Genomic DNA, 12,333 nt, shown 5'->3' with positions numbered 1-12,333 from the left:
CACCGGCAGACATGGGTCAGGCAGGGAAGGAGCAGGAAGTCATAAATTCCTTGACTCCTCATCTCTTCTCCAATGTCCTGCTGGACAAACCCAACGGGACGCCAGAGGGCCTCTGAGCCCCAGGAGCCCGCTCAGAGTCCCACACTGGGCAGCCTCGCTGGGCCCAGAACAGGTGCACAGGAGGGGATGGCGGAACCTGAGGGACAAGGAAAAGACTCCGCCCCTCACCACAGGACACACTTGGTGTCACCGCAGGTCAGAATGGCACCCTGAGACATATTTGTTTGCCCTCCTCCACGGTGTTTTATAAAAACATGCATCAGTCACCAACATTTAAAAACAGATGTTTTGTCTTTTCAAAAAATCCAGATTTTGGGCTTCTTCCCATCATACGGCACCACTGGGCCTCCCTGCCTGCGAGGCTGCCTTCCTGGAGCTGGGAGGCCGCTGCCCGCTTTGGGGAACCCCGTAGTTCTCTCAGTGAACACGGCCTGTCTGGCCTCTGTGGGCCTCTCCACTCCTGACCCCTGCTTCATGCTAAGGAGACCATGATTACAAAACCCAGAACCTCACAGCACTGTCCTTTACGAAGTCATCATCCGGGTGGTCCGGGATAGGTTCCCATCGATTTTCTTCGGGTGGTATTGAAATACAATGACATAACAACGAAGGCTGCCATGGATCTAGCTCCCGTGAGCATCAGATCCCAGGCACCCAGGGATCCAGAACACATGGAAGAAATGCAGATCTTGCCTAAACCCCTCATTATACAAATGTGAAGACAGGCCCAGAGAGGGGAGATGACCAGGAGCAGAGGCAGGCCCGAATCCCTTTGTTCTCATTCTGGTTCAACTTTGACCTTACTCTGAGCCAGAATCTGCTGCTTGGCTGTTAGAAAGCAGAATAACAAATAGCTAACTCGATGTCTTTTCTGAAAAAAAAAGATTGTCAATGTATATTTTCTACTGCTAGTGTAAAACGCAATGCTCAAGGGTATAACAGAAGACGCATTCTACAAACAGGTCATTATTGAGAGATTTCAAAAGGTTCAAAAAGAAAGTAGGCATCTTTATTTCTGCACTAATAGGAAACTAAAAACTGTGACATTATTCAGTAATGGAATTTTACCAGTAACTGCATATGCTAAGGTGCTATAACAAATAGGCCTAATGATAGAGCAGCATAAAAAAGATATAAGCTTATTTCTTCGTCCTGGATAATTCTAAAATGAGTAGCCCAGTTGTCAGGGAGACTAGCAAGGAAGTCAATGTGAATTCCATGTTCCTTCCTTCCGGTACTCTGTGGATCTTGGTGTTTCAGCTAATACGCATCAGGGAAGGAAAGGAAGGCCAGGCAGCAATTTTTTGACATTTTTTTGGGGGGGTGGGTACCAGGGATTGAAACTGGAGGCAGTATACCACTAAGCCACATCCCCAGCCCTTTTGAGAAAGAGTCTTGCTAAGTTGTTCGCGATCATGATTTCCTTGTCATGAAGCAGGGGTCAGGAGTGGAGATGCCCACAGAGGCCAGACAGGCCATGTTCGCTTGCTAAGTTGCTGAGGCTGGCCTTGAACTTGTGATCCTCTTGCCTCAGCCTCCCAAGCTGCTGGGATTACAGGTGTGCATTATCATTCCTGGCCTTTTTGAAAAAACTTTTAATTATGAAATAACTACAGGTTCATAGGATGTTTCAATAATAGTACAGATGATAAAAAAAAAACTCGATTTAAAAATGGATGAAAGATTTAAATAGATATTTATCCAAAGAAGATGTACAAATGACCAATATGAACATTAAAAAGATGCTTGGAATCATTAGCCATTAGGGAAATACCAATCAAAACTGTAATGAGGTATCACTTCATACCCACTAGGATGATCATAATAACAAGAGGGGATACTAAATATTAGCAAAGATATGGGATTGGAACACTTGTACATTGATCATGAGAATATAAACTGGTACCATGAGTTAGTAAAATAGTTTGGTCGTTTCTTAAAAAGTTAAACATAGGGCTGGGGTTATAGCTCAGTGGTAGAGCACTTGCCTAGCGCACGTGAGGCACTGGGTTTGATCCTCAGCACCACATAAAAATAAACAAGTAAAATAAAGGTATTGTGTCCATCTACAACTAAAAAAATTTTTTTTAAAAAGTTAAACACAGAGTTACATATGATCCAGGAATTCTGATCCTAAGTATGCAGTAGTCCCTATTTATTCAAAATTTTACTTTCTTCAGTTTCAATACCCGTGGTCAACAGTGAGCTGAAAATTTTAAATTGGAAATTCTAGAAATAGACAATTGATGTTTTAAATTACTTTTATTACAGTATACTGTCATAATTGTTCTATTTTATTAGTATTTATTAGTTTTACTATGCCTAATTTACATATTAAGCTTTGTCATTGGTGTATACAGGAAAAAAAATATGCTTATGGTTTGATACTACTGGCAATTTCAGGCATCCACTGAACATCCATTTGAATTTTCCAGCCTCCAGAATCCTCTATTCTTTATAAACTACTCAGTCCCAGGTATTCTGTTCTTGCAATAGAAAATGGACTAAGACAGGCCTCCTGCAGTGTCTAGAAGCAGCAGATTAGATCTACTCATGGATCTGCATATATGAGCGCTAGGGCTCAGTGCTGAATGAAAATAACAAAAAGAATACAAGCTAGAACATGCTAAAATTTGCATCGGTTACCAATACTTGCATACACAAAGCCCTTAGATACACAGGACCCAGATCATGACAAAGTGACATTGCAGTTCAGTAGAGAAAGCACAGTCCTCAATAAATGGAGCTGAGTCAACTCCACATGGGAGAAAAATGAACTTTGACCCACACTGTGCACAATAATAAATATTTAGTTAGTAGTCTAAATGTAAAAGGAATACAGTAAAACTTAGGAAAAAACATGATAGGATATCTCTCCAGGACCTGGGAGGAGGCAAAGATTTCTTTCTTTCCTGTTTTGTGTTTGTTCATTTGTTTTAGTTTTTATTTTTATTTTATTTATTTATTTTTGCAGTGCTGGGGACAGAACCCAGGGCCCTATGCATGCTAGACAAGTGCTCTACCATTGAGCTACATCCCTAACCTAGAAATACTTATTCAATAATTATTAAAATGCATTAAAAATCAAGAAATTTTGCCCATCAAAAGGCCCCATTAAGGAGGTGGCTCAATGGTTAAGCGCCCCTGGGTTCAATCTCTGGTGCCAAAAAAAAAAATATATATATATATATATATACATGCCCCATTAAGAGAGTGAAAGACAAACCACCAAGTGGAAGAAAAAATTCACAGCATATAAATCTGGTGAAGGAGTTGTACTCTTGCAGAACCATAAGAAAAAGACAGAGAATTTAATAAGAAAAAGGGTGATAGTCATCAGGAAAGTGCAAAGAAAGCACAATAGAAGCCCGGTGAGGTGGTGCACCCCCATAATCCCAGCAGCTCAGGAGGCTGAGGCAGGAGGATCAAGAGTTCAAACCCAGCCTCAGCATCTTAGTGAGGCCTTAAGCAGCTCAGAGAGACCCTGCCTTTAATAAAATATTAAAAAAATTGCTGGGGGATGAGAAGGAAAAAAATAACAGAATGAATCAAAAACTATTACCCTAGGTAAATGTATGATTTCACAAATCATGTACTCTACTTCATGTACACATAGAGAAAAAAGATGTATCCCATTTGTTTACAATAAAAAATAAATTTAAAAGAAAGGGCTGGGGATGTGGGTCAGTGGTTAAGCACCTTTGGGTTCAATCCCTGATTCAAAAGAAACAGAAAAAAAGAAAGAAACCCACAAAAGAATGCACACCTGCCAGGATGGCTAAAATTAAGAAGACTAGCTATATCAGGCGTTGGATGTACTGCAACTGAATCTCTCATACAGCACCAGTAGGAATGTAAAACAATATAAACCATCAGTTTCTACTAAAGATAGACATATACTTGCTCTATGACCCAACAGTTTCACTCCTGGGTAGCTATTAACCACCATAAATGAGAGCTTTTGCCCACCAAAGCCTACACTGTGACCTCCAACTAGAAGCAACTCAAGTGCACATCGTTGAGGAATACTGTACAGCAATAAGAAGGAATAGGCTGTAAGTACAAAAGATATGAAGAAATCTCTCAGCATGATGTTGAGTGAATAAAGCGACACACTGAAGTGTACACGATGCATGGTTCCTCTTATGTCAGGTTGAACACCAGCAAAACAAGCCCCTGCTGTTAAAAGTCAGAAGAGTGTTTATACGTGGATGGTACTAATAGGGAGGTAGCCCAATGGGACTTCCCAGGGACTGCCTTTTTTTAAATTTTTTATTTAATTCATTTATTATTGTTAACAGTAGTATCATCATCATTTTGGTATTGGGATTGAACCCAGGGGTACTTTGCCTTTGAACTACATTCCCAGTCCTTTTCATTTTTATTTTGAGACAGTGTCTCGCTAAGTTACTTAGGTTGACCTTGAACATGCAATCCTCCTGCCTCCCCCTCAGAAGTCACTGGGATTACAAGCATGCGCCACTGTGCCCAGCCATATTCTGTTTCTTGATATGTGCCATGGTTTGAATAATTGTCTCCCAGAGGCCGGTGTGGTGAAGGATTGGTTCCAGATCACAGCCCTATTGGGAGGGGGTGGGACCTTTAAGAGGTGGAGCCTAGCGGAAGATCTCTCAGTCATTGGTGGCATACCTTGAAGGGAATATTGGGACCCTAATCCCTTCTTCTTTCTTTGCTTCACAATAGGCTCCCTACCATGGTTGTTTCCTCACCAGTGGATGCCCAGAAGCAACAAGGTCAACTGACCATGGGCTGAAACCTTTAAAACCATGATCGAAAATAAACATTTTCTCTTTATAATTTGATTATCTCTGGCATTTTGTTACAGTGATGGAAAACTGAATAACACATGAATGCTGGTTAAAAAGAAAGTGCTCATTTGTGGAAACAGTGAGCACTCTTAATCTGAACTTTTTCTGCCATTCTGGGTGTATGTACTACATTATTTACAATAATAAAAAATTAACTATACACACACACACACACACACACACACACACACACACACCAGGCGTGGTGGTGCACCCCTGTAATCCCAGTGGCTCAGGAGGCTGAGGCAGGAGAATCACGAGTTCAGAGCCAACCTCAACAACTTAGTCCTTAGAGGCCCTGTCTCTAAAGAAAATGCAAAAAAGGGCTGGGGATATGGCTCAGTGATTAAGCGCCCCCAAGTTCAATGCCTGGTAGAAAGAAAAGAAAAGAAAAGAGAAAAGAGAAAAGAAAAGAAAGAAGGAAGGAAGGAAGGAAGGAAGGAAGGAAGGAAGGAAGGAAGGAAGGAAGGAAGGAAGGAAGGAAGGAAAGAAAAGAAATGCTATACACACACGCATGTACGCTAATTAGCAACACACATTTTGTAAAATCATCCTCATGCAAAGGAGAGAATTCACGTTAGAACTATTCAAATGGCTGCCTGTGGGGGAGAAGGAATCAAGATGAGACATAAAAACGAAAGAGGAGAGGGGCCTCACACACACCAATGATGAGAGAGAGCCACCAACTGTGGCTTGGGGAATGAAACTCCCTGAACATGAGGTCCTCAAAACATCTTGCGTGATTCATGCAAGATCACGTGGTAGGGGACTCCCATCAAAGGTCCTGCCTCAGTGTGAACAGAGAAAACCCATGAGAGAAGTGGGCAAAGGGATGCAAAAGAAATGCAACTGGGCGGGGCTGGGGCTCGGTGGTCGGGTGCTTGCCTGGCATGCCTGAGGCCCTGGTATCCATCCAGGAGGGAAAGACATGCACAGCAGTGGCCCATGGACTGTTTGCATTTTGAGCAGCTGGAGTGGAGCGAGGAAGCTGGTTGCTGCTGGTTTTGTGGTTTGGGTCTGGAGTTCCTTTGCACATGTGTCTTAGTTGCAGAGCGATAGAAAAATTAGGCACAGGAGATTTTTAACGGAGTCTGTACAACAGTCATTTAAGTGGGCAAGGGAAATTTTATTTTTTTCCCTTTAAAGGAGATTCCTAGAACTGGGGTCAGTGGTGGAGCGCTTGCCTAGCACATCTGAGGCACTGGGTTCGATTCTTAGCACTGCATATAAATAAATGAATAAAATAAGGGCCCATCAACATCTAAATAAATAAAGGGGGGATTCCTACATTTCCCTGGGCTAGATGCTCTCTGAAGCATGCCTGGGTCTTAGGTGCGAAGAATGCTCAATTCTTATCTTCCTACATCTCACTCCACTTCACATCTTTCCAGGGCTCCCCAGCGCCCCACGAGGCCTGTAAGGCTGACTCTCACCGCCCCGCTCCCTTCTTGTGCTCCTCTCTTGCAGCCTCCTCTCTCACACCACTCCCAACCGCTGTATAGGCTGTTCCTTCTGTCTAGAACATTCTTCCACTCTCCACTCCAGAATTCATCCTATTCATCCCTTAGGCCTCAACTTAGACATCTCCTCCTCTAGGAAGCCCACCTTAATTTTCTAGGCTAGATCAGTTACCTCCTCTGGGTTCCTGTGCTCCCCATCATAACCTTCTGCCTGTGCCTCCTTCACCCTGACCCTGACTCATTATTGGCTGGATCTAAGTCAGTCCCCACTGGACTGAGGACGCTGAAAGGGCAGAACCAAGGTTGGCTGAATGAACAGCTGTTATTGCCCAGCACGGGCCAGGCACAGAGTAGGCACAGAATACTAAAGTCTAGAATTCAAAGTTGATGTGTTCCTATGTGTTTAGGGTTTTTTTTTTTAAATACTTTTTTAGTTGCAATGGACCTTTATTTTATTTATTTATATGTGGTGCTGAGACTCCAACCCAGTGTCTCACACATGCCAGGCAAGTACTCTGCCACTGAGCCACAACTCCAGTCCTACATTTTTAGAGTCCTAAGTGCCTAAAAGTAAAACGCTAAGTTTACGTTTCTATAACTGTATGTTTATATCAGTCTAGGTTTCCAGATCAGAAAATGGCAATCCGTGGGTTGAATCTGGTGCATACTTTGTGACATGAATTTTTTTTTTTAATTGGGAAATTTTGTATCAATATCAGACCTAATAATTTTGGGTCCATATTTTCTCATGGCTGGAGCTGGTGACCAGGGCCCAGTTGACCAGAGCCCCCAGTCCACTTACTCATGTATGTCACCAACTTCCTAGAGGACTTTGAGTTTGATATCCTTGCTCAAAACCTTAGAAATTCCATTAATTTCAGTATAATTAGGCCTCCTAATCTGGTAATTCATTAAATTAGGGATTGAAAATGTAAGGAAAAAACCTATATCCATACCAGACATGTGTAGGACTTCTTTTCTTGTCATTATTCCCTAGATGATATAGTCTAAAAACTATGACAAAAGAAACTATAGCTCTATCACTAAGCTACAACCCCAGCCCTTTTTATTTTATTTTGATACATAGTCCCACTAAGTTACTGAGGCTGGCCTCAAACTTACAATCCTCCTGCCTCAGCCTCCTGTATCACTGAAATTACAGGTGTACACCACTGTGCCTGCTAGGGTTTAGGTTTCTAAGGCTTTAAGACCCTAGAGGTCAATGATTAAAATATGTAAAGTCTGTGATAAGGGTCTCCATCTCTAAAGGTCTCAGTTTTGAAGAATCTCTAAGTGTGACCTTTCAGAGTCTTCAAGTTCAACTGTTCTGCATTTGAGGATCCCAAGACATTGCTTTCAAAGTCTCATATTTCTGGGATTATACATTTCAAAAGTTCTAAGGCTGTGCTGCCCCATACAGAAGCCATAAGCCACAAATGGCTATTCAAATCTAAATTAATCAAAATTAAATAAGGGCTGGGGATATAGCTCAGTTGGTAGAGTGCTTGCCTCGCAAGCACAAGGCCCTGGGTTCAATCCCCAGCACCGCAAAATAAATAAATAAATAAATAAATAAATAAATAAAATAAAATAAAATGTAAAACAGTCCCTCAAGTAGCACTGGGCACATTTCAAGCACTCAAGCCATATACACTAGCAGTTACTATACTGGACGCCACAGATACAGACCACTACTGTCATTGTGGAGAGTTCTGTTGGCCACAGCTGGCCTGGAGATTGAAGCACTAAGTACCACTCTTTCCCATGCTCCGAGCTGTCAAGACTCAGGCGCTAAGATGCACAGATGCCTCCCCAGCAGCCCCTCCAACTTCCACACTCTGGCCCACCCAGCCCTCCCCGGGTACCTGCCAAGGCCTTGATCCGCGAGCACTCGAAGAGAGAAGCGGCTGCTGTGGAAGCAGCTGGAGGTTCCCGCTCCCAGCCCCGATCTGGACTCTCCCAGCGAGCGGCAGGGTTGTTGTTGTTGGGGGCGGGCAGGCCCTCCATGTTGTCCACCTCCCCTGGAACCTGCGCCATTGGGGAAGCTGAGGCCTGGGGACAGGGAGAGGCATGTTAGGACTGGAAACAGGCCTGAGCTCAGACAGCCCAGTTTTGGGTTTTTTGTTTTTTGTCTTTTTGCATGGTACTGGTTATTGAACCCAGGAGCACTTTACCACTGAACTACATTCTCAGCCCTTTTCATTTCTTTTTCTTTGTTTCTTTCTTTCTTTTTTTTTTTTTTTTTTTTTTTTTTTTTTTTGAGACAGGGTCTCGCTAAGTTACTGAGACTGGCCTCAAACTTGCCATCCTTCTGCCTTGGCCTCTCAAGTCACAGGGATTAAAGGCACAAGCCACCACACGGAATCAGAGGAGTCCCTTCTAACAATGAGTAGCTATAAGTCCTGTGTCCTCTCTTACCCTCAGTTTCTCTGTCTTGCAATAATAATGATGATAATGTTTACCCTGACTACTTCACAGGACTGCAGTAAAGTACTTGACTTAATGCCTGGCACAGGGTTGAAGCTCAGCAATTGTCATTGTTATTATTATTATCAGAACAATAACTTTGTTATCACTAGAACTCCATAATGCAGTAATAATAACAATATGAACATTTGTCTTGTGCTCAGTACTTTACATGCATTCTCCTATTTAATTCTGACAAATTTAATTCCCTAGTGATGGGTTATTATTGGGCCCATTTTGCAAAGAAGGAAACAGAGGTACAAAGGGATTAAATTGTTTGCCCAAGTAATACAACCAGTAAGTAGCTAGAGTTCAAACACAGGCACTGTGATAGAATGACTGTATTAGTGGCCCTAATTCTTCACCCTTGAAGCCACACCCTTTGTCATTGACTCGCTTTGGTTAAGAGAATTGGGTGAGAGTGCTGGTGTGCCAGTTCTGAGCCTCACCCAAGAGATCTAATGTGCTCTGCTTGTGCTTGACCTTGGCCATGAGAAAGACACGCTTAGGCTAGACCAGGTCTAAGACCCAGCAGCTCCTCCAACTTCCACACTGGCCCACCCAGCCAAGGTCAGTGAGAGCAGTGCCCCACTGTGATCTCAACATTGAAGTGCACCCAGCAGAGACCAGCAGGACTGCTCAGCTGGGTATAGCCCAAGTCACTGAGCTCAGGCCTCAATGGCTAAATAAATGGGTTTTAAGAACTGAGATTGGGGGTGATTTGTTATGCAGCATTATTGTGACAATAGTCAACTGACACGTCTGAATTCAGAGTTATGCTTTAGAACACACTAGATTGTCAATAGGAACTCTAAAAAAGTGGGTGTTATCAGGTACATCTCCACCCTCCTGGACCTCTGGCCTGGTTCTAAGACTAAGAATGGAGGGGATTAGACCAATGGCCTCCTTCTCAAAAGACCCAGACCGTTGCTAACCCACTAGGTTGTGTTTTGGTTTGTTGCAGTACTGGGGATTGAACCCAGGAGTGTTTTACCATTGGGTCACATTCCCAGCCCTTTTTTAAATTTTGAGACAAAATCTTGACAAGTTGCTCAGGCTGGTCTCAAACTTGCAATCCTCCTGCCTCAGATTCCTGAGTTGCTGGGATTACAAGAATGTGTCTCTGTGCTGGGCTTCTAACCCACTAGATTTCAGGAAGGCAGCCAGGGCCTGGGTTGTGGTAAGTGTGGTAGAGATAATCCCTTTTAGTGGGCACACCAAAATCCATTGTTATTCTTCTCTTCTTCCATGGCAAGTTGTAAGTGGGCACATGGTTACCCACCACTTGTGTAACCTTGGCCAAGTCACTTCCCCTCTCTGATCTTCAGTTTGTTCATCTGTGCAAACCCTAGGAGTGTTTGAAGATGAGTTAATGATAAAGGGAACATGGTACCAGGTTCCCAGCAAACCCTCAATACATGTTTCTTGCTGTTTCTTTCCCCTCCTGTGGTGCTGGGAACAGAACACAGGGCCTCACACATGCTAGAAAAACTGTCTACCACTGAGCTACACCCCCAGCCCACTATTTCTCTCCATCCTCTGATCACATCTTAGCAATTCCAAGTGCCTGTTCTGGAGTCGGACAGAAATTAGTTCAGTCCTACTTTATTCTCCCTGCATCTTTAACCTGGCCTCTCTGTGCCTCGGTTTCCTTCCCTGTTAAACGGGGGTCACAACTGTTTCCTCAATGATACTTGGGGATGGGGAGGCGCTTAGCACTTGGTGAGCTTTCTGACAGGTCGGGAGAGCAGCTCTGGCCTTTACATGGTGATTGAATGGAGAAAGAAGAGAGAAGGCGAGGGGGGAGGTGGGAAGGGTTGTCCTGCCCGGCCTCAGTAAAGGCTGGCCCGGCACCCGCACCGGGCTTCGGGTGGGATTGGATGCTTTAACCCTTCCAAAGCCGCGCCTCTCTAGCGGCGGTCCAGACACCGTGCCCGAGGAGGGGGGCCTGGGAAGGACCAGGCCCCATGGAAGACCCACGCATGGAGGCTGGACTAGGCTGGGGATTAGGGGTTGGTTCTGCCTCCGTTCTCCTGCCTGCACTCTACAAGGGAGACCCCAGGAGCTCAGGCCGTACCCAAGGCGCGGGGGAGGATGCTCAGGCAGGTGGAGAGGTTCTGGGGGAGGGGCCATGGGCCGCAACGCCGCTCACCTGAGCCAGCGGCCGCCGCTGCTGCTGTCCCCGCTGCTCGCCGCGCCCGACAGCCTCCCCTGTCGGCGTCCGCCGCCGGGCCGGGCCCGGCTCTGCTCTGCCCCGCCGGCCCGCTGCTCCGCCAGATCCGCATGCGCCGCCGCCGTCGCCGCGCCTCCCCCAGCTCGCGCCGCCGCCGCGCTCCGCGCGCCCCCGGGACCCCCTCCCGCCGCGGGCCCCGCGGCCCCGGTCGCCTGCGGCCCGGGTCCCCGCACTGGCACACCCGGCCTCGCGTTTATACACCGCTGAGGTAGCAGAGGTAGCAGAGGGGCAGAGGTAGCGTCACGCACAGTCCACACTCCCACACGGCCACACACGGGGTCACTTGCAACGTCACACACACACTCCCCACATCCAGTGTCACTCCCTCATATGGAGTCACACAGGGTCAAACCTTCAAAATGCCACACGAAGTCACACACAGCATTCCACACCACGACACACGCATTATGCCGCCACCACCAATGTGGTGGTACACACAACCACGCGTGTCACACACTGCCGCACATTCCCCGGGGATCACAAATTGTTATATACTTACACATCATGCACAGCTTCACAATCACACAGTGACATACAATTTTACACACGCAAACTTGTCACACCAGTCACCCAATCACACTGGGTGACACATCCTGCACTGCTGCACACTCACATCACACAGTTACCAGCCACGAATAGCATCGCAGCGACAGTAACACCCACAGTCATGTACTTGAATGATAATAGTCACACACCCTTACATGACACATGTGGCGTTACACAGTCACAATCTGATAGTCTCACACTCTATATTATAACTGACCTCACACAAATCTCACACACTATATCACACAGGCTGACCCAGTGTCATCCACAGTGTCTCCACAGTGTCACCACAATGTCACAAAAGAGCAGCGAAAATGCTGACCACACGTGGAGTCACAGTCACAAGAAAGGTTCAAGCTGTCATCCACAATCGTGCTCTCCCTTGTGGTGACTTAGGGTCACACAGGTGCGTAGACATGCATTACCCGTTGTCACACCCACACACCCACACTGTCCTCCCTCACTTCTCCCCTTGTTTGTTGCAGGAGATCCTGGACAGTAGTGCAAGTACCACCACTGCCTGCAAGCGCCGGGAGAATGCGTGAGCCAGGAAAGCCCGGTGGGCGTGGCTCGTCGCTCCGCCCCTCCCCGGTGGGAGCGCGGAGGCGGGGCGCCGAGCGACACCTCTCCTGGCCCCGCCCACTTGCTCCCTTTCTGGCTGGAGGCGTTCCTCCAAGTCTAAAGGGTGGTCGGAGAAGGTGGTGCTAGGCGGTGGGAAAAATAAAAAAAACCGCAAGTT

At 45.8% G+C, this 12,333-nt stretch overlaps 1 protein-coding gene across 1 annotated transcript in view; it reads right to left on the bottom strand.

Annotated features, from left to right (window-relative positions):
* SPTBN4 (spectrin beta, non-erythrocytic 4) overlaps positions 1-11,071 on the bottom strand; it is a 75,425-nt gene extending 64,354 nt beyond the window's left edge. Inside the window, 2 exon segments of the mRNA XM_079118037.1 lie at positions 8,215-8,401; positions 10,968-11,071. Coding sequence (XP_078974163.1) covers positions 8,215-8,386 — 172 coding nt within the window. The 5' untranslated portion in view covers positions 8,387-8,401; positions 10,968-11,071.
* Positions 11,072-12,333: the final 1,262 nt, after the last annotated feature.

Source organism: Sciurus vulgaris (genome assembly GCF_902686455.1).
Source record: "Sciurus vulgaris genome assembly, chromosome: 17".
Taxonomy (NCBI): domain Eukaryota; kingdom Metazoa; phylum Chordata; class Mammalia; order Rodentia; family Sciuridae; genus Sciurus; species Sciurus vulgaris.
The sequence above is the reverse complement of the archived record's forward strand: the minus strand, read 5'-3'. Positions and strand labels throughout refer to the sequence as shown.